Here is a 23,464-nt window from a genome sequence, read left to right on the forward strand (position 1 = left end):
ATATCATCTTTGGTGAAGTGTCTGTTCATGTCCCTTGCCCATTTTTGAATTGGATTGTTTGTATCTTTGGTGGTGAGGTGTTGAAGTTTTCTGTAGATTTTGGAGATAAGTCCTTTGTCAGATATGTCATAGGCAAATATTTTCTCTCAATCTGTAGGTTCTCTTTTTACCCTTTTGATGAAGTGTTTCCATGTGCATAAGAATTTAATTTTTGAAAGGTCCCAGTCATCTAGCTTGTCTTCCACCTCCTGTGTATTCTGGGTTATGCTTGATAGGCTATTTATGTCATAAATTAGGGCCCCTAGATTTGCCCTATTTTGTCTTTGATGAATTTCATAGTTTTGGGTTGTACATTTAAGTCTTTGATCCAATTTGAGTTTGTTTTTGTGTATAGGGTGAGGTATGGATTTTGTTTCATTTTTTGGCAAGTGGATATGAAATTTTGCCAGCACCATTCATTAGACGCTATCTTTTTCCCCTTTAATGGGTTTTGTATCTTTGTCGAAGATCAGCTGTCCATAGATGGATGAGTCTATTTCTGGGTTTTCGATTCTGTTCCATTGGTCTATCTGACTATCATTGTACCAATACCACACTGTTTTGACTACTGTGACTGTATAGTAGTTTTTGAGATCCAGGAGTGTGAGACCTCCTACTTTGTTCTTCTTCTTCAGTAGTGCTCTGCTTATCTTAGGTCTCTTTCCTTTTCATATGAAGTGGTAATTGGTTTTTCCATGTTCTTAAAAAATCTTATTGGTATCTGGATTGAAATTGCATTAAATGTGTAGATTGCTCTGGGTAGTATCAGCATTTTCACAAAGACTCAGTCTTCCTATCTATGAACAAGTCAGGTTCTTCCATTTATGTAGATCCCTTGTTGCCTTGTTGTCTCTTGTAGTAGTGCTTTATAGTTTTGTCTGTGTAGGTCTTTTGTGTCTCTGGTAAGTTTTATTCCTAGATATTTTATCTTTTTAGTAGCTATTATAAATGGTATTGTTTCCCTTATTTCTTTTACAGGGGTCTCTTTCTTGGTGTAGAGGAGTCCAACTGATTTTTGTATGTTGAACTTGTGTCCTGCCACTTTGCTGAACCTCTCTATTAGTTCTAATAGTATTTTTGCTGAGTATCTTGGGTTTTCTATGTACAGGGTAATGTCATCTGCAAATAGAGATAGCTTTACTTCCTCTTTGCCAATTTGGATGCCTCTTATTTCTCTTTCTTGCCTTATTGCCCTGGCTGGGACTTCCAATACAATGTTAAATAGGAGTGGCGATAGACGGCATCCTTGTCTGGTTCCCATTCATAAGGGGAATGCCTTGAGTCTTTCTCCATTAGTAATAATGTTGCCCGTTGGCTTTGTGTATATGCCCTTTATTATCTTGAGGAATTTCACTTCTATTCCTATTTTACTCATAGTTCTGAACAGGAATTGGTGTTGGATTTTATCAAATGCCTGTTTTGCATCAATTGATATGATAATGTGGTTCTTTTGTTTTGTTTATGTGGTGGATTACACAGATTGAGTTTCTGATGTTGAACTATCCTTGCATACCAGGTATGAATCCAACTTAGTCAGGATGTATTATTTTTTTTGATATGCTGTGGGATTCTGTTGGCTGGGATTTTATTAAAGATTTTTACATCTGCAATCATGAGGAATATTGGTCTGTAGTTTTCTTTTAGTGGTGTGTTTTTGTAACTAAACTTTTTCAAAGCCCATGTTTTCTCTGATCATAACTTTTTGTTTACATTTAATAGCAATAATAATTGTCTTACCATTGAAAACAGTAGCAACTACCACTTACTTGCATGCTTGCTGAATAAGAGAAATCAATAGCATTTAATATAATTTTTTTTTCATTTAATTCTCACTGCAGTACTATAACATTTAATTGAAGGCTAAATAATGAAACTTGCAAGTGTGCATCCAAGGTGCAGCAATTGGCCTCTGCTCACTACAGCAATGGTGGCAGAAGGAGAATCAGGAATGGGAGGAGGAAATGGAATGTATGGCTAATTGCCTCCATGAAGACATGCCCCCATTTGCCATGAGACCAGAACTGGACAGTGCCTGACTACCATTACTGAACATTTTGATCAAAAAGGGGGAGTTCAGAACAGAATTTAAAATTCTCATGGCATCCGAACTTTCCCGATCCATGGAGCCTAGATGAACCCTTGAAACTATCACCCTGAGGTAACCTTTAATCCTTAAACCAAAAATATCCCCTGAAATCTTCAAACCCAACAATAGTTTAGGCTAACTAGTAAAACTATCTGCCTTGAGCACTGTGCTCTCTTAAGAGCTGTCTGTGTGGGATCCAACTGACAACAGCAAGTCAAAAGATTAGATCAAAAGCTCAGGGGCAGTGAGTTTGTGTTAACAGGGAGGAACAACTCCACAGAGGAAGGTGAGAATAATTGTACAACTCAAAGAATGGAGTCAGTGCCACTGAATTGTACGTGTGAAAATTGCTGAATTGGTGTGTGTTCTGCAGTGTATATTCTCAACAACAGGAAGAAATGAAATATAAAAAAGTAGTCAGGCAAAAATGATGAATAAATAGATTTTTATTAAATGTGACTTTTCAGGCTGAAGCATGAAGTGTCAAGAAATGTTTATTTTAAGATAAATTATGACTAAGGATCAAAGAAGAGGCAAGGCAGGAGAAAGAGAAGGGTGGAAAAGGGAAAGATAGTCTGTGATATGAGGCAGACGTTGAGCTGGGGAACAGGACTCTTGTCTTTGTTTTGTGGGGTGAACATCAGTGACCACAAGAGTAGGCGGAATTACTAAAAGATGGTCTCTAGCTTTGGGGATAGCGGTCTCCTTGTGATGTTGGATACTCACATTCTTAGTGGATCAACTAACACCTGTCTCTCAGTGTGTCATTGTGGTAGCTTGCATGTTGCTATGATGCTGGAAGCTATGCTGCTGGTATTTCACATCCCAGCAGGGTCACCTATGGTGGGAAGATTGAAATCACACTTCCAAAGTAAGATCAAGAAAGGCCTGGTGGTCTGCTTCCAAACACGAGCCCATGAAAACCCTATGGATCACAACAGAATATTGTTCGGCATAGCGCTTGGTTGAAGGAGCTCAGAATGCAAGGTGGCTACGGCAGTGGACCGGAGCATCCTGATGAGATCATGAGGACAGTGCAGGACCAGGCAGCTAACCAAACAAAACCAAATGAATCATTACAGTGAATCTCACTTGACCAGGAGCTGAAAGGGTTAGTAAATGAATTAAAAAAAAAAAAAAAATCTGTTTTATTTGAATAATAGTCGAGAACTTACAATTTGCTGGAATGTCATACAGTCCTGTGAGTTAGCCATCATTTTCTCCATTAAAAAAGTAAATATGACAGAAGCGTACCTCCTGAGTGCTAGGTGGTTTGGCGGTGGCCGTGGGACTGGTGGAGTCTGACCTCACTGTGGTTGCGTTTGCAGTTCATTTCATTGTCACCCACCTGTCATCACAGGCTGGTACTTTCACAGTCTGTCAAGGTCAATATTTTTTTACAATTTCCATATTACTATTGAATAATTTTTCTTAAAATTAGAACAAACATAATACTCCATCACACGCTTGTGCCCTGTGTTACTGGGGAGCTTGTGAGCATTAAAACCCAGCAGGGCTCTGTGCACCCCCTGTGGCTGACTCATCCTGCTGAAATTGCTCAGTAAAGCCTAGAAGCACCTGAATTCCCATTACTTTATCAGTGTACCTCGTTAATGATGGAGCCTAATTTGCATACTAGTAGTACCTTTTCACCACAGGTAAGGAATTGAAATGTTCAAGGTCAATTAACTCTGAATGTTTCAGGTTGGTTAGTGCCGCTGTAACTGTGAGCGATGCAGGGAGAGGGAGCGGCCAGTGAGGAAGTCCTCCTTCTGATGAGAATTGATGACCCAATTTTACCTCACTACAGTCGGGGCTGATGCTTTTTTCTCCCCCTGTTTCTTTCATGTGTCCACTTTTTAAATACTGGTCCATAAAGGAGTGTTAAACGGCAGAGAAATATTATGAAATTCGAGATTAAAACATGTATCCTCAATTCTGACTTTAGACCATTAAAATGAGCTGGAGGGAGCAAGAAGTACCATAATCTGCATTTCCTCAGAGATGGAAACTTATGTATATAGAAGTCTGTGAGTAGAGCCTCCAGGGTAAGATGGCGTCTGGCTGGGGGCACCTCATTCACCCATTCCCAGCTTTTCTTTGCAAACATGATGCTAATACAGGGAGCTACCCAGTTACAGCAATAAGGGACTGAGGCTGCTTGTCCAACAGCAAGCCCCAGAACTTTTGCCTTCCAAGTTTTGATAGGCCCCGGGGCAGAAAAGGAAGATTAGGTAGGACCCTTGATGTTGTGTGCTGCAGAGTCGATTCTGACTGCAGGTGACCCAATGTGACTGAGTAGAACTGCCCCCCAGAGTTTCCTAGGCTGCAGTCTTTGTGGGAGCAGATGGTCAGGCCTTTTCTCCCATGGAGTGGCTGATGGGTTCTGATTGCTGAACTTTTTGGTCAGCAGCCAAGTGCTTAACCACTGCACCACTAGGGATCCTTTTCACAGACATAGTCCTTTGTTAACCAGAGGGAAGTGTGTTGCCATTGCTACCTGGTGGCTGATTACTGAGCCTCCCCAACCCCCACGAAGCCAAAAATCAGTTGCTTTTGAGTGACTTCCAGCTCATGGAGATCCTGTGTGTGTCAGAGAACTCTGCTCCATAGGACTTTCAGTGGCTGAGTTTTGGAGGTAGATTGTGAGGACTTCCTTCTGAGGTGCCTCTGGGTGGACTTGCACCTCCAACCTTTTGGTTAACAGCTGAAGCTGGTTGTACCACTCAGGGACCCCCAACCCCCATTAGTATCTTTTTTTCATATGTCCTTTGAGAACTACTGATTCCCATTTGTGTCTCATAACAATGTGAGAGGCACTGTTATGTTCTGTACTTGTCCCTCTTCCCCACTGTGTAGACTTGGGCAAGGTGTTCAAACTCTCTGTGTGTCTTTCTTTGTCTTGTTTACTCAGTAGGTTGCTTTGGGAATGAAATCACAGAGGCTTCACACAGTGCCTGACACAGAGTCCCCGCCTGCTTGATAAACACTAAGTAGTAGGGTGGCAGAGGAAGTAGGGGCGGATGGATGGTGTACCAATGCGTCCTGATAAATGAGGCGTGGGGGAAGAGCTGGCACCGATATAAAAGGAGCCATGTGGGAGCAATTTCCACTGAGGGTTTAAGCACTCCCTGAGCTGTGTGTGGCACCTAATTGTGTGCAATTTAAGATGTTCTTCAGATCATGAAGGAGCTCTGGTAGCATAGTGCCTAAGGCATTTGACCACTAACCAGAAGACTGGCTGTTCAAACCCACCAGCAACTCCTTGGAAGGAAGGTTGGGCAATCTACTTCCGTAGTGATACTGCCTCGGAAACCCAAGGAGGGGTTGCTATCAGTCGGAACTGACTCGACAGCAGTGAGTGTGGTTTTAGTTTTCTTTTTTTCAGATTGTGAAAGAACACATTCTCTTCCATGTTGATAATAGTCTACAAAAGTAGGAAGGGCCCCTTGCGGGCAGGAGAGCTATGCTAGGGAAATGACACGAAGATACCCAAATCTAGCCAGGGTCCATGTCTGTCCAACAAGCCTTCTTGCTTAAACTTCTTAAACTTCTTCCTAAACCATGGAAGCAGTGTTGGTGATTGTGGGAACTCCACCACTGAGTTCACTAGACAAAAGCACAGGCTCTTCTAGAGTAAATTACGGGGCAAATTAGAATGAAAAGCAAACCATTGAAAATTGCAGCATGATAAATATCCTGAAACCAAAAAGAAGACGAGCATTTTGCTTTTGATTTATGGGGTAGAAGATACAATTTTGAGCAATGATACACTCCAAGAAAGAAAATAATTTGAAAAAAGTATCTAGTTCCAAAGGCAGTGTAGTCAGTCACCTTGGGGATCAGACCCTGTAAACGCAAACAAGAGTTCGTGGGATGTCATCAAGAGAAGACATTGGCAACACAGGTGTATCCCTTCATGATTCATAATGACATGTGTACCACCAAAATAGCAAACGTTTATTGGACTTTTTTAAAAGACAGATTACTGTGCTTAAGGCTTTACAAAACAAAGCATAAATGTCAAGAATAATGTTTGAATAACACATGGACACTGTATACAATTAATGGTAATTTCTATGTACAATTTCAGCTTTTACTACCAGAGCCATAAGTGGGCTGGCAGACCAGTAGGAGAAAGGAAACATTTGCTAATATTCTTGTTTGGAGTGTTATTTGCTAGAGGTTGCATTTTAATAGATATTAAACATCAGAAAAATTTGGATTCAAAAGTATATGTTACTTACATAATCACCATTGTCAATATTACTTAAAATTAGTTCCTAAAATAAAGTATTACAGTATTAAATTGGAAGAACACAGCATCTTAAGATACATTCATACATACAATATGGTCACATCTGTAATATACTGACATACATTGGACAAAACAAAACAGAATAAATTCTGCTCTACCTGTACTTGAATACCCAGCCGACTCCTATTTTTTCATGTCTAACCACTGAAGAGCACATAAAATATGATTTTTTTTCACCAATTTTTCCTATTTCTGTTTTTCTACAAGGAGCTGGTGGCTGGTCTCCACTCGTGTCGAACAAATACCAGTGGTTGCAGATTGACCTTGGGGAGCGAATGGAGGTCACTGCGGTAGCCACCCAAGGCGGGTATGGGAGCTCCAACTGGGTGACCAGCTACCTCCTGATGTTCAGTGACAGCGGCAGGAACTGGAAACAGTATCGCCAGGAGGACAGCATCTGGGTATGTTTCTTTAACACAAGACATGGTCTCTCGGGAAGCAGTACAGTCAGTGTGGCATGTGCTCCACCAATCTCTTCTAGCAAGCAGAGAAGCAGACTCTTTAGAGTTACTTTGAGCACATTTTCCAAGAGGAAATATGACACAAAGTCATTTCTAAAACAATGCACAGTATAATTTATGAGAATACTAAAGATAATGTTTATTTCACTGTGGCTTTCAATATTGAAGACAAAAATCTTATTAGTCTATTAAATAGTATGGAAGCCTAAGAAATAAACAAGACCTGTATATTAAATTTTCAGCTTTGTTCAGTTGAACCTGGTAGTTTTCCATTGTCCTTATTTAATGTTTGTCAGAAGAAATTATGGCTTTCATTTCCTCTGATTATTGAGATTTCTGAAAGTATCTCTCTCAAGATGTGTGCGTGTATGTGTATGTATGTGTATGTGTGTGTAAACCATGTAGTATTTGGAGGTTTTATGTATAATATTTATTTGAAGGCCATATATATATATATAATCGCTTTCTCTATTCTCTTTAAGATGTGTAAGTCTGTGTCTTCTGGACAGGGCTTAGCCCCTATAAAAGAGAGATTTGAAAGGAAGCAGGTTGTGGTAAAGTGTGTGCTTTTTTGTAGCTGTGAGTCCCTGGGTGGTGCCAACACTTACCAGCTCAGCTCCTAACAGTGAGACTGGACACTGACAACCCTACAGCGAACAGCTGTACCCCAACACACATACCTCGAATTGTCGTTTACTTATAGTTGACTGTTGGAAGAAGAGGCTGAAAGTAAGTTTGCTGGATGAGGAGAAAAGGACTTTCTTGTCGGTGTGGACAGTATTGGTTTGAGTTTTATATGGTCCAGGAACAACGTTTTGGCTGTTTTTTCTCTGTCGGCCCTGCTGTAACCAGAGGAAACGAGTGACTGAGTGTGGCATCGTTCTTAGCACACTGGTAATTTGGAGGCCCATTTGGCCAGATAATGATAATTTTCTTGGACCAGTCAATCGCCTCTTTTTTAAAAAACTCTCTAGAACCCGGTTAGATACATTATACATTGAAGAAATGGACTGTACATTTCTCACCTTTGTATCTCTAAAGCACTTTGTAGCCGTTCAATGCATGTTTATTCATGTAAATTGAATTGATAAGAAGCAGCAAGAAGTGGGGCTGGAAGAAGTTGCTTAAAAAGCTTATAAGCTGTTCAGAAAAGCTGTCTTAAAATCTAAAGCAAATTGTGGCTGTGTATAGAAGCGAGAAAAACGAGATGATACAGTTGAGCTAATTTCACGGAAACCATTCAAATTAGAGTTAAAATAAACAATAATTATGAACCAATAATAAAGAAAGCCTAGTTGTTTTTTGTTGTTAGCTGCTGTTGAGTCGGCCCTGACTCCTGGCGACTCCACACACAACAAACTTAAGGAGTATTTATTTTATCTTGGTGTTTGAATGGTCTTTACTCTTCTCTAAATTAAGCATTGGATTTTTAACTACATAAGTAGTGACTAAGCATACAACTCTGTTAATTAAAGTGGATGTTTTTGACGTTTTTTAAAATGAAAGATCAACCATGAAAGTTCTTTTTTTCCCTGCTAACCAGACCTGAGGAGAGCCAAACATACACATTGCCATTTGCCTTCTTATTCACTTGTGTTAAAGGTGAGGTGCTCATGATGAACCAGTACCAGTGGTGTGAATGATATCTTTACTAATCCAAAACAGTAAGATTATCTCTTACAGTCCTTCCAAGGCTATATCGTTTTGTTTTTCTTAGCTTGTGCTGTAATTGTTGATTTCCTCACTGTGTTTCCCTCTTGGAGTATGAGTGGAGACTGTACCTTCCAAGTTTTCATCTCAGTATCTCCAGAGCTTAACAGTACCTGGGATGATGCAGGCAAACACTAAATATTTGTTAAATGAATGATGATGAAGGAATGAATGAATAAAAGAAATGCACTTCTCTGTAAGATACTTTTCAGCTCACATAACTATAGGTCGCTGTCTCCCCTGCCCAGCTATTCTTCCCCAGAGCACATTGATGTTGTTGTTGATGTTATGTGCCGTCGAGTCGTCCTTGACTCATAGCAACCCCTCCTTGGGTTTCCGAGGCGGCATCACTATGGAAGTAGATCACCCTATCTTCCTTGTGAGGAGTGGCTGATGGGTTTGAACCACCAGACTTCTGGTTAGCAGTCAAGTGCCTTAGGCACTATGCCACCAGCACTTCCCACATTGATGTTGTCCCAGTTTAATGTACTCAGAGCTAGAATGGTGCATTTCTCTCCTCTGTATTTGAACTCTTTCATGGTATAGATTCTATTTCTCTCATTGTTGCATTTCCAGTACCCCACATCCTGTCTGGCACATGACTTTCTTTTTTTTTCCCTGTTATTGTGAAAGAATGGAGAAATACATGAATTTGTTGTTGTTGTTATATGCCTTTGAGGTGGCCCTGACTCATAGCGACCCCTCCTTGGGTTTCTGAGGTGGTATCACTACGGAAGTAGATTGCCCAACCTTCCTTCTGAGGAAAGGCTGGTGGGTTTGAACCGCCAGCCTTCTGGTCAGCAGTCAAGTGTCTTAGGCACTATTTGAATATGTCGATCTCCTGGTCTGTGCTTGCCTCTGTATAGAATTTGGGAAGGTATTGAAAGAGAGAACGTTAATGTCATTGAAGAGGTAAGGTACACCAGAGCAAGCCAGAGGATGATTCAAACCAGCCTGCAGATGTGAGGCACAGACTCCTGGAGCTTTGGAAACTGACAGAAAATGGAGTTCATTGTAGACAGAATTTAACAAGAAAGCAGAACTTCGTGAGTCTTAAATCAAGTGTTATAATTGAGATTATGGGAAGATTAAGAAAGTTATTCCAGGATGTTGGAGAGGTATAAACAAAAGCATGGAGAATGAAGATATGCAGAGATACATGTTTCCCATGTAGTAACCAGGGAGCTCTAGTGGCTCAGTGGTTAAAGCATTTGGCTGCTAACCACAAGGTTGATGCTCGAACCCACCAGCCACTTCCTGGGAGAGAGATGAGGCAATCCGCTTCCGTCAGCAATTTACAACCTTAGAAACTCTATGGGGCAGTTCTACTCTGTCCTGTAGGTTGCTATGAGTTGAAATGAACTCAGTGGCAGTGGGTTTGGTTTGCTTTTTGGTTTACCAGTGAGACCACTGAACAGATTGGTCTGTCAAGTTTGGGAAAGATTAGAAGATGATGTTGGGTGTGGTAAAGAAAGTTACAGACAACTTTGAAGGTTAACATCAAAATTTAGACTTGGTGCAACAGATTACCATGATTTACCATAAAGTATAGACTAGGTTTGAGTGTGCTGTAAGGAAGGACAGCTCCCAGAATCCAGGTGGAGTGTGTGTATGTGTATGTGTGTGTGTAGTTGGGATACTTGTGTTAACTGTGCATCTCAGGCTGGCTGTAACATTCTGTTCTACTCCATGGTCGCGTAGAGGCTCTGTGATCTACAGTGCTGCCTCAGCAGAAAAAACAAACCATGTTGCATTGTGTCCTGGCTCTTGACTTTCCCACCTGGAAGAGAAGATGAGTCGCTTCAATTCGCATTTCGTTAGCCAAAAAACAATTTTTAATTGATTTACGTGGTAAGAAATTTAGCCCTTGGTCACATATTACAATTTTTTTTTTCCAGACTTGTTTTTCTCTTGTCTTGTAATTTTGGCCCAGTTTTTTTTAGATACTGTGAAATATATAAAAAAAACTATTCAAAACATACCCATTTCCTTCAAGAGCTTCACAGTGTGTTCCACATTCTACAGATGCTCCTTTCATCGGATCCCACTTCAGTCAGCAGAGAGAACAATGACTCCTACATACCTGAAAGAATTCACAAAATATTCTGTTGCTTCTTATAAATGATCTTTAAGAAGAAAGACAAAATACTTTTATTATTTATTGTCTGTACAGGTCATGCACATATTTAATGGAAATGTACACTTGAAAGATATAAATATATATTTTTAAATTATACATTAAAATATTTCTTCAGAATATAATTTATAGTTGTTCATCCATAAAATGTAATTTATGCAACATGCTGTACTGGGTAGCATATAAATACTTTATGAAAATTGAAAAAATGCAAGCCAATCAATTTGCTCCACTTAAAATGAAGACAAAATAAAATCCCTCAATATCTTTGACCAAAAGACTCTTCTTAGCCAGTTTATTGAAAAAGGCCACATGAGGGGTCATGTTCACTCACTTATGAACAATTACTGAATTGTCATAAAACCAACATCTTAGAAATTATTTTAAGTAGATGAGCACATATGATGTTGTTGTTGTTGTTATGTGCCGTCGAGTTGGACCCGACTCATAGCGACCCCTCCTTGGGTTTCCGAGGCAGTATCACTATGGAAGTCGATTGCCCCATCTTCCTTCCAAGGTGTGGCTGGTGGGTTTGAACCATCACCCTTCTGGTTAGCAGTGGCTACCAGAGCTCCCATGATGAGCACATCTAGGAACATTATATCCAAATTATCCAAATCATCTCCTATACATGCCCAAGTCTCTTTGCCACTGCAGACTGCAAAGCACAGGGTGATGCCAATCTTACTTAAATATTTAAATAATGTAAGATGTGAAAATAACAGAAAAATTCACTTTTTCTTTTTTAATGCTTTCACTTGCACCTGATCTTTCGAACAAAAATCTTTAGCATATTTTGAGAGTTAGCATATCTTTACTTGTATTTTTAAGTTACAAGTGTCTAATATTGTGGGTCTGGGTTTGGCTCTTATAAGACCCAGAGCCCTCTACGACCAGTACAGCCAATTGGATAGAAATACTGCCTGTCACAAAAAAATCTAGGTCATTATCACTGTGAATGATTGAGGTGTCAACACTATAAGCCCCATGGGGCAGAAGCACTGCTTGCAAAGATAGAGGGAAAGGTTTTAACATAAGTTTGCTTCAAGTGAAATAATAAGTGCCTGGGGAGTTTAATAGAAAATCTGTGAGGCAGAGCTAGGAGGGGGAAGTGTGCTGGAAACAGATGATACAAGGAGTCAAGGTGGATGCCCTCCTTGCAGAAGGCATCAATAGCAACTTTATTCTGGTGACCTAAGTCTACAGAAAGCATATGTGTGGTATAAAGTACAGCAATTCTAATCCCATGTATGACAGCATGTCAAATTTCCAAGCTTAATATATTGCAGTACTTGTGTCAATATTTGGGCAGATACCTAGAGAATTCCTTAAGCTGCTTCTGCTTTTCAAGCCTGACTCAACTCTAATGCCAAGGAAGACATTAAAAAATATGATAATAATAACGTATTTTACTTTTGTTCTTGTTCAGAATATACACAAGAAAACATACACCAATTCAACATTCCTACATGTACCATGTAATCACTCATTACATTCTTCAAGTAATTCTTTCTCATCCTCCTTTTTTTAGTTGTTCCTCCTCCATTAACATAAACTCACTGTCCTCTGAGTTTCCTCTCTAATCTTTCCAGTTGCTGTTGTCAATTTGATCCCATACAGAGAGTTCTTAAAAGGGCATAATGCTCAAGGCAGACTTTTTTGACTAATTAAGCTAAACTACTGTTTAGGGTTAAGCAACACAATGACAAACAACCCAATCATAAAATGGGCAAAGGACTTGAGATATTTCACCAAAGAAGGCATTCAAATGGCTACCAGGCACATAAAAAGATGCTCAGTGTCAGTAAACATTGTTGTTGTTGTTATGTTGTTGTTATGTGCCTTCGAGTCAGACCTGACTCATAGCGACCCCTCCTTGGGTTTCCGAGGCAGTATCACTACGGAAGTAGGATTGCCCAACATTAGAGAGATGCAAATTAAAACCACAATGAGATACCATTTCACTCCCACTAGGGGGGGTAAGATAAAAACAAGACAAAACAGAAAATCACAAATGTTAGTGAGAATGGTGGGAAATTGGAACCCTTACCTATTGCTGTAGGAATGCAAAATGGTACAACCATTGTAGAAAACAGTGCGGTTGTGTCTCAAAAACTAATGATAGAACGAGCACATGACCCAGCAATTCTAGCTATCTACCAGAGGATTTGGAAGCAGAGGCTCAAGCAGAGACTTGGATGCCAGTGTTCATTTCAGCACTATACATAATAGCCAAAACATGAAAACAGCCTAAATGCCCATCAGCAGATGAATGGATAAACAAAATGTGGTACATATATACAATGGAATACTACTGAGCCAGTAGGAAAAATGAAGTCTTGGTACATGCTACAATATAGATGGAGCTGAAAGATGTTTTAAAAATCTCATTGTCATTGAGTTGATTGTGACTAATAGTGACCCTATAGGACAGAGTGGAAGGCTTCCAAGGGTTGTAAATCTTTACAGAAGCAGAGAGGCTGGAGGGTTTGAATTGCTGACCTTTAGGTTAGCAGGTAAATGCTTTAAAACACTGCACCAGTAAAGCTCCTTGGGAGACATTATACTGAATGAAATAAGTCAGTTACAAAAGGATAAATATTATATGACCTCATTTGTAGAAAAAGACAAGAAAAGGCAAAGGTATAGAGAGCAAATTTTATTAGTGGTTGCTAGGGACGGCTTGAAGACTAAGGTGCATCTCACCCAAGCCATGTTTTTTTCAATCCCCTCGTATGCATGAAAGGAGGTCTGGTGGCACAGTACCTAAGGCATTTGACTGCTAACCAGAAGGTTGGCTATTTAAACCCACTAGCTACTCTATGGAAGGAAGACGGGGCAATCTAGTTGCGTAAAGATTTACCACCTTGGAAACCTAAGTGGAGATGCTATATGTTGGAATCAGTTCGATGGCAGTGGGCATTTTGGGTCATATACATGATGTCACTTTGAATACTAGGGCACATCTAACCCAAGCCCTGGTATTTTCAGTAACCTCACATGCATGTGAAAGCTGGACAGTGAATAAGGAAGACCAAAGAAGAGTTGATGCTTGTGAGTTGTGGTGTTGTGGAAGAATGCCGAGAGTACCACGGACTGCTAGAAGAAGGAACTAATCTGTCGTAGAGGTGTGGCTGGAATGCTCCTTGGAAGCGAGAATGGCCAGACTTCATCTTACTTCCTTTGATCATGTCAGAAGGGACCATTCCCTGGAGAAGTATATCATGCTTGGTAAAGTTGAGGGTCGGTGAAACAGGGAAAGACCCTCAACGAGATGGATTGGCACAGTGGCTGCAACAATGGGCTTAAGTATAGTGAGGATTGGCAGGACGGTGCAGGGCTGGGCGTGTTTTGTTGTATGTAGGGTCTCTATGAGTCAGAGCTGACTCTGGCACTTAACAACATTCATGAATCAGAATGGTGAATTTGCCAGGCACACTCTCTACCAAATGGTGTGTTTTATTTTACCTAGTTAAGAGTCCCTGCATGAAGCAAACATTTTAAAACACTAGCCTGCTAACTGAAAGGTTGGGGTTCAAATCCACCTGGAGGCACTTTGGAAGACAGACCTGGCAATCTACTTTTGAAAAATCAATCATTGAAAAGCCCTATGGAACACAGTTCTACTTTGATACACGTGAGATTGCCATGAGTCAAAATTGACTAGACAACAGCTGGTTATTTTACTTCTTTATATCTGTGTCCAATCGATAGCATATTATGTCAGTCTTTTCTCGTAAACTTTAAGGGACACAATTATATTAGAACTTTATATCAATATGTAATATAGAAGAAAATATATATGCGCTCCCAAGGAGCTATAGATATGCATATAGAGCGATGCAAGATAAATGATGAAACTGCTTCTCATTCTTCAAATTGATCCACCTCTAAGTAAATAAAAGTAGTTCGAAGAGAATGAGATTGGAGCAGAGGCATTTGATTTGTTGCTCTCTGCAGATTGTATTAAAAAACACAAACAAACTCATTGCCATCAAGTCAATTTTGAGTCATAGCGACCCCTATTGGCATTCCAAGGCTGTAATCTTTATGGAAGCAGACTGCCCCATGTTTCTTTCCTGGAGCAGCTGGTGTGTTCAAACCACAGACCTTTTGGTTATCAGTCAGATGCCTTAACCACTATACCAGCAGAACTCCTGGCAGATATCTACATTCAAATCATTCCTAAATCACCATCCAAAGAACAACATATTTTAAAAACACATTACAACTTGTATCTCACCTTTACCATGTAAAAGGAGATGATTTTGAAATTTATATAGGAAAAAAATAGGAAAAATAGCTTATTGGCACAAGGAATAGCAGTAAGGAGAATCTACATGTTAGGAGTATGTTACAAATCTGTATCAATTAAAACCATTTGAGACTGGCACATTAAAACAGAGTGGAGGAGTAAAAGGGAGCTCTGGTGGCGTAGTGCCTAAAGCACTTGACTGCTAACAGAAGGCTGATGGTTCAAACCCACCAGCTATTCCTCAGGAGGAAGATTGGGCAATCTACTTCCGTAGTGATACTGCCTTGGAAACCCAAGGAGGGGTCGTGATGAGTCGAATTCGACTTGACAGCAGTCTTTTATTTTGTTTTGTTTTGTTTTGTTTTAGTTGGAGGCATAAAATAGAACGCCCATTGATTAGTACAAATTCATATAGGTATTTACATAAGGTAGCAGTAACCTTGAAAATATATGCAGAAATATGAATTAATCAATATATGGAACTTGGTAAGTTGTAGCCTTCTAGAAGAATAAATAAAGCTGGGATCTTTCCTGACTCCTTATATCCAAATGAATTCCCAATGAGTTAAAAATTGGAAAACAATATAGATCCAGAAAATAGTATTAAAGGAAAATGTAGGACAATGTATAAATAAATACGTACTATTGGAAGGTGAGTGTATGTGATACTAAGAAATAGATCTTAAGGAGTGAAGAGGAAGAAACTGAAGTGAGTTGTGGGGTGGGGGTAGTAGATGGAACATGTTTTGTTTTTGTCAATGGAACACAGGTAGAGATTACATTTACACAGGATTTCACAAGCCAGAGGATAAAAGGAATAGGAGAAAACAGATTGAGGGTAATCATGGGTAATAAACCAGTTACTGAATATCTCCTACTTGTTATGTAATTATCTTGTAAAATTCATTGGTGGTATAAACTCAATGGAAATTATCATCAATATGCATCTTTATATATTTATTTTAGTTGTTGTTATGTGCCGTCTAGTCGGTAGCAGTTTAAAAACATTTACATTATTTATACTTTTATTTGTTGGTTAGATGCATGTTTCATCAAGACATGTCACCTAATATTTGACCATATTAGAGTAGGGAAAACCCCTTTATTCTCCTTCTACATCGGCCTCTGTATGAGTCAGTAAGGAATGCCTTGGTGGCACAGTGGTAAGTGCTGGCCGATAACTGAAAGGTTGGCGGTTCAAACCCACTCAGCAGCTCTGGAGGAGGAAGACCTGGTGATGTGTTCCTATGAAGATTACAGCCTAGAAAACTCTACAGGGCAGTTCTAGTCCATCACACAGGCTTGCTGTGAGTCACAAATTGACTCCAACATCTAGCAACATTAGTCAGTGCCCAGAAAAACAGAGTCCAGGCATCTGAAACACGGAAGTCACTGTAGGAAGTTGGTTACAGGTGGTGGGAAAGCTGAGTAGTGGATGTGGGATGCTGAGGCACCCCTGAGTTTAACAACTGAAAGAAGCTACTACTCCCAGACCTGAAAGGATAATGAGAAAGTGGTGTTTCTAGAGCTCAGAGGTGGAGCTTGAACCATGGCAGGGCTGCCCAGAGGGGACTGTGGAGGTAGGGGAGTGTCCGGTAAATGCTAGAATCTTGTAACACTCAGCCACTCAGGCAAGTAGAACAGGGACAGGATAATAAATGGTTCTGACTGAAACAGACAAATGACCAGTATAACCTTAAAGCACAAAAACCAAACCCACTGCCATCCAGTCAATTCTGACTCCCAGTGACCCTACAGGACAGAGTACAAATGCCCCATAGTGCTTCCAAGGCTGTAAATCTTTAAAGAAGTGGACTGTCTCATCTTTCTCTTGCAAAGTAGCTTGGGTTGGAACCACCAACCTTGTGGTTAATAGCTGAATGCTTTTGGTACCACTAGAGCTCCTGAGTACAGCCTAAGAAGGTGTATTACTGAGGACAAGTCAGGTAGCATCTATGAGCTTCTTTGTCTTTGCTTACAGAATGAGGGCTGTGGGTATAATCTAGGCACTTCCTGGGTGAATGCTAATTCCTTGTCAGTTTTAAAATGGCATGCTTCCCTATCGACCCATAATGATTCAGTAATAATATTTTGGTACTGAGGAAATGGAAATTTAGCATACTAAGTTCCCACTAGTGTTCCTCTCAACTAATGCCATGTCTGTACAATTTTATATTTCACTCTCTTCTCTCCTGCTTATGTTCATGGGTATATAAAGCTAACAGTGAACAAGTTAGTTTCAATGAACTGGAAGAAAGGAATCCATAAGGAAGATTGAGCCATTGATTTAAGGTCATTGTTACACATCAAACTCTAAACTCACTGCCATCGAGTTGGATCCGACTCATAGCGACCCCTTCTTGGGTTTCCACGGTATCACCACGGAAGTAGAGTGCCCAATCTTCCTTCCATTTTTTACACATAATCTAAGTGTAATGATGAATTCCTTAATAAATTATGGATGTGATCCTTTGTTATTTATCAGACATGCCTTATAGCTAAAACCATAGGTGCCCTTTCTGTGTGGGAAACGTGGCATTGCTCTGCTTCTCATCAAGTTTTATGCAGATGAGTACTACAACTATGAGTAGAGGACTGACCGAGTGAGTTAAGGATTGAATTGTGTCTCTGAATATGTGTTAAAATTCTAACCCCAGTAGCTGTAAATATGACCTTGTTTGGAAAGGTTCCGTTTTGTTATGTTAATGAGGGCATACCAGAGTAGGTCCTACACCTAATCACTTCTGAGATACAGAGAGAGCAGGCTAGACAGAGAGACATTCAAAGGGGAGGAAGAAGACAGCAACAGCAACTACAAGGTGAAATAGGAGCTCTGGGGGGGTTAGCTGTTAAAGCATTTGGCTGTTAACCAAAGGTCTGTGGTTTGAACCCACCAGCCACTTCGTGGAAGAAAGATGAGGCAGTGTGCTTCTGTACAGATTTACAGCCTTGAAATCTCAATGGGCATTGCTGTGAGTCAGAATCAACTTGATGGTAGAGTTTGGTTTGATTTGGTCACTAGAAGCTGAGATAGACAAGGAAGGACCTCCTCCTAGAGTTAGACCCTGAATTTGGACTTCTTGCCTTCTGAGCTGTGAGAAAATGAATTTCTGTTCTTTAAAGACACCCACTTGTGGTATTTCTGCTGTGGCGGTACTAGGTAACTAAGACAGAGAATATGTGCATATATATGTGTATTACTTTGGTTGTCCACAAAGCCCGTGTTACCAGAGTCTGTTGACATATTTTGCTTGGCGTCCAGACATGATGGTCCGTCCATTGCCAAACCTGGCACATTTCACTGATAATATCTTCGTGCACTAGAGCTCCACTCTCAGGTGCTCACTCTTCTCCTAGGACAGTCAGCAAGGTAGCTGAGATCTTCACACTTCATTGTCTTCATTTATCTAAGGCATGCTTGCACCACAAGCTTCAGCTTACCTCTGTCCAACTCAGTTCCTTCCAATCACAAACAAACCACTTGTTTCCACCCCTTCTCTTTTCCATTATTCACTAAACCGTTTTGAGGATTACATTTCAAATGGCTTCGGAGGTAGAGTTATTTCCAGGAAGTCTTTCTGGATTCCTCTGGGTGGTTTATATAACCTTAACTGACTGAATGTCAAACTCACTCAGATATTTTCCATTCTGTTTCACTCTACTTACGTTGGCTTTTATTCCAGATGATATCATTGACATAAATATATCCAAATGCTACTGACTAAAACATATGCTATGTATGTTATCATTATTAAACAGTATGTCCATGTCTTAATTAAGATAGTACATTCCGAGGGGATGGGAACTCCATGCTTTTTGCTGATCTATCTTTAGGATAGATATTAGTAGTATAAGAAAATACTTCCATGATTACTTGATTTACATCCGAAATACAATAATTTGGTGAGGTCTCTGCTGTTCTGCAATGCAGAGGGCTGTGTATGCACCAAGGAAAGGGCATCCATCTGATATTTTGTATAAATTCTGAAAGAAAAGCAAGTAGTAGTCGTAAGAACCAGAACTTGAACAAAATGGGTTTATTTATCTATATTCCCAATCACCTTTATGGGTCATAGCTCCAAGTGGACATTGTCTAAGGTCCTCTCTTCATATTATTACCTGCATCTTACTCCTTTCAAAAATCTTCACAAAGGGTAATCCTCTGGGTGATTGAGAACAGAAATGTTTCAGAATCTTCTGAAAAGATCCAAGTTTTGGGACATTTACCCGAAGTAGCTGTGAGCATGAAAGGAAGGAAACAGGAAGGAAAAATCTACGAAGCAGCCCACAGAGCTGTGTCTATAATCAGAGAGATGCAGTTGGAAAGAAATCATATTTGATTTGTATCCTGCAAATGAAATTTTTATTTGGCTTTGAACTCCCATCCTCCATTTTGTATTTCTTATTGTTATTATTAATCTCTCATATTGAAAGGCTGTCTCCCTTTTGGAGCCTTGAACATTTTAAGTACTTAATAATAGGATTCTTTTTCAATCAGAGAGAGAGAAGAGAAAAATTGCCAGCGCAGTGCAAAGAGATCCTCAGGGAGCAATAGCTATATTACAATATGTCAGAGTCATCATGAGTTGGGGATGGGCTGAGAATATCCATTTCAAGAGGACGCTTGTATTTATTTCGACAACTTTGTGGAAAGTTGCAGGAAATGGTTCTGAGATCTACGAAGCTATTATGGTAATAGCTGTTCCATCTTTACACTCTGAAATAAAGAAAGGTTTTAAAAAAATCAGTAAGTCACTATGGGAACAGATTTCTGACCCTTGTTGTTGTTGTTGTTAGAGGCTGTCAAGTTGGCTCTAACTCATAGTGACCCTGTGTACAGCAGGACAGGACACTGCCTGCACCTGTCATCCTCACAGTATTTGTTATGCCTGAGTCCAGCCTTGCAGCTGCTGTATCAGTGCATCTTGTTGAGGGCCTTCCCTTTTTCACCGACCCTCTACTTTACCAAGCTTGGTATCCTTCTCCCGGGACTGGTTCCTTCTGACAACATGACCAAAGTGTGTGAGACGAAGTCTGGCCGTTCTTGCTTTTAAGGAGAATTCTGGCTGTACTTCTTCCAAGACAAATCTGTTTCTTCTTCTGGCATTCTGTGGTATTTTCAGTATTCTTTGCCAATACCACAATTCAAATACATCAATTCTCCTTCAGTGTTCCTTATTCATTGTTCAGTTTTCACACGCATATGAAGCAATTGAAAATACCATAGCTTGGGTTAGGCGCACCTCAGTCTTTGAAGTTACATCTTTGCTTCTCGACACTCTAAAGAGGTCTTCTGCAGCACATTTGCCCAGTGCAGTATGTCATTGGATTTCTTGACTCTTCCTTCCATGGGCATTGATTGTGGATCCAATAAAATGAAATCCTTGACAGTTTCAATCTTTTGAATGAAAGATATTTATTTTCTTTATGGTGAGATGTAATCCTTATTGAAGGTTGTAGTCTTTGATCTTCATCTTTAAATCATCTCAACTTTGAGCAAGCAAGGTTGTGTCATCTGCATAGCACAAGTTGTTAATGAGTTTTCCCCCAATCCTGATGCTATAGTCTTCTTCATGTAGTCCAGCTTTTTCAGATTATTTGCTCAGCATACGGATTGAATACGTATGGTGAAAGGAGACAGCCTGATGCACATTTTTCCTAACTTTAAACCATGTACTATCCCTTTGTTCTGTTCGAATGACTGCCTCTTGATCTATGTACAGGTTCCTTGTGAGCACAGTTAAGTGTTAGGGAATTCCCATTCTTCACAGTGTTGCCCATAATTTGTTATGATCCACACAGTTGAATGCCGCTACCTAGTCAATAAAACACAAGTAAACAACTTTCTGGTATTCCTTGCTTTCAGCCAAGATCCATATGACATCAATCTGTCTTATCCTGGCTCTCACTTCTTTAGGATATATACCTAGTCATGGGATTACGGGGTCAAAGTGTATTTCTAATTCCAGCTTTTTAAAGAATCACCATACTGCTTTCCACAGTGGTTGTATCATTATATGGTCCCAACAGCAGTGAATGGGAATCCCATTCTCTCCACATCCTGGTATCTCATTGTTGTTTTGATTTGCATCTCTCTAATGGCTAACGATCGTGAACATTTCTTTTCGTGTTTGTTGGCCACCTGAATATTCTCTTTGGTGAAGTGTCTATTCACGTCTTCTGCCCATTTTTTTTTTTTTTTAACTGGATTGTTTGTCTTTTTGTGGTTGAGGTGTTGGAATTTTCTATAAATTTTAGAGATAAGTCCCTTGTCAGATATGTCAATGATGAATATTTTTCCCATTCTGGAGATTTTTAGTCTTTTGGAGAAGTCCGTTGAAGCACATAAAAATTTAATTTTTAGAAGGTCCCATTCATCTAGTTTATCTTCTGCTGTTTGTGTATTTTGAGTATGCCTGACAGTCTATTCATGCCAGAACTTAGGGCCTCTAAATTTGCCCCTATTTTTTCCTTGAGGAACTTTATAATTTTAGGTTTCACATTTAAGTCTTTGATCCTTCTGGAGTTAGTTTTTGTGTATGGTGGGAGGTATGGCTCTTCTTTCATTTTTCTGCAAATGAGTATTTAGTTTTGCAAGCACCATTGGTTAAAGAGACAATGTCTTTCCCCTTTAATAGATTTCAGCCCTTTGTCAAAATTTAACTGACCGTAGGTAGATGGATCTGTTTCAGGGTTCTCGTTTCTCTTCCACTGGTCTATGTGTCTGTCATTGTATGAATACCAGACTGTTTTGACTGCTGTGGCTGTATAGTAGGTTTTGCGATCTGGGAATGTGAGACCTCCTACTTTGTTCTTCTTCAATAGTGCTTTGCTTATCCAAGGTCTGTTTCCTTTCCATATAAAATTAGTGATTGTTTTTTCCATACCCTTAGAGAAAGTTGATAGGATCTGGATTAGGATTGCACTGAATGTATAGATTCCTTTGGGTAGTATTGCCATTTTCACAATGTTCAATCTTCCTATCAATGAACATGGTATGTTCTTCCATTTATGTAGATCTCTTATGGCTTCTTGAAGTAGTGTTCTGTAGTTTTCTTTGTACAGGTCTTTTGTGTCCCTAGTGAGATTGATTCCCAAGTATTTAATTTTTTTAGTAGCTATTGTAAACGGTATTGATTTCCTTATTTCTTTTTCAGCAGTCTCTTTGCTTGTATAGAAGAACCCAACTGATTTTTGTATGTTGATCTTGTGTCCTACCATTATGCTAAATCTCTCAATTAGTTCCAGTAGTTTTTTTGCTGAGTCTCTTGGGTTTTCTATGTATAGGATCATATCATCAGCAAATAGGGATAGTTTGACTTCTTCCTTACCAATTTGGATGCCTTTGATTTCCCTTTCTTGCATTATTGCCCTGGCGAGGACTTCCAATACACTGTTGAATAGAAGTGGTAATAAAGGGCATCCTTGTCTGGTTCTAGTCCACAAGGGGAATGGTTTCAGTCTCTCTCCATCGAGAATAATGTTGGCTATTAGTTTTGCATATATGCCCTTTATTACGTTGAAGAATTTCCCTTCTATTCCTATTTTGCTGAGAGTTTTGATCAGGAAAGGGTGTTGGATATTATCAAATACCTTTTATGTATCAATTGATATGATCATGTGATTCTTTTGTTTTATTTATGTGATGGATGGTGTTGATTTTTTTTAATGTTGAACCATCCTTGCATACCTGGTATGAACCCCACTTGGTCATAATGTATTGTTTTTTTGATAGGCTGTTGGAGTCTATTGGAAGCTCTGGTAGCATAGTGCGTAAGGCACTTGACTGCTAACCAGAAGGCTGGTGGTTCAAACCCACCAGCCACTGCTCGGAAGGAAGCTTGGGTAATCTACTTCCATAGTGATATTGCCTCAGCAACCAAGGGGAGGGGTTGCTATGAGTCAGGTCTGACTTGATGGCACATAACAACAACAACAACAATGGAGTCTATTGGCTAGTAACTATTGGCTAGCTGTAGCCAATAGACTATTGGCTAGTCTATTGCTAATGACTTTTGTTGAATATTTTTGTACCTATATTCATCAGAGATATCGATCTGTAGTTTTCTTTTTTAGTGATGTCTTTGCCTGGTTTTGGTATCAAGGTTATGCTTGCTTCATACAATGAGTTTGGAAGGATTCCATCCTTTTCTAGAAATGTTCTGGAATAGTTTGAGTAGGATTGGTGTCGGTTCTTCTCTGAACATTCAGTAGAATTCTCCAGTGAAACCATCTGGGCGAGGACTTTTTTTGTTGGTAAATTTTTTTATGCCCTGTTCAGTTTCTTCTTTTGTTATAGGTCTGTTCAACTTTTCTACCTCAGTCTGTGTTAGTTAGGTAAGTACTATGTTTCTAGAAATCTGTCCATTTCTTCTAGATTTTTGAATTTGTTGGAGTATAGTTCTTCATAGTATCCTGATAGTATCCTTTTAATTTCTGTTGGTTCTGTTGTGACATC

At 39.7% G+C, this 23,464-nt stretch overlaps 1 protein-coding gene across 1 annotated transcript in view; it reads left to right on the forward strand.

The window, feature by feature from the left end:
• CNTNAP4 (contactin associated protein family member 4) overlaps positions 1-23,464 on the forward strand; it is a 330,923-nt gene that overhangs the window by 119,691 nt on the left and 187,768 nt on the right. The window contains exon 3 of the mRNA XM_007939189.2: positions 6,651-6,844. Within this exon, the coding sequence (XP_007937380.2) occupies positions 6,651-6,844 (194 nt within the window). The remainder of the gene's footprint in view (positions 1-6,650; positions 6,845-23,464) is intronic.

This window comes from Orycteropus afer, unplaced genomic scaffold, assembly GCF_000298275.1.
Source record: "Orycteropus afer afer isolate SDZICR_OR568_19922 unplaced genomic scaffold, OryAfe1.0 scaffold00057, whole genome shotgun sequence".
In the NCBI taxonomy this organism is placed as follows: Eukaryota; Metazoa; Chordata; class Mammalia; order Tubulidentata; family Orycteropodidae; genus Orycteropus; species Orycteropus afer.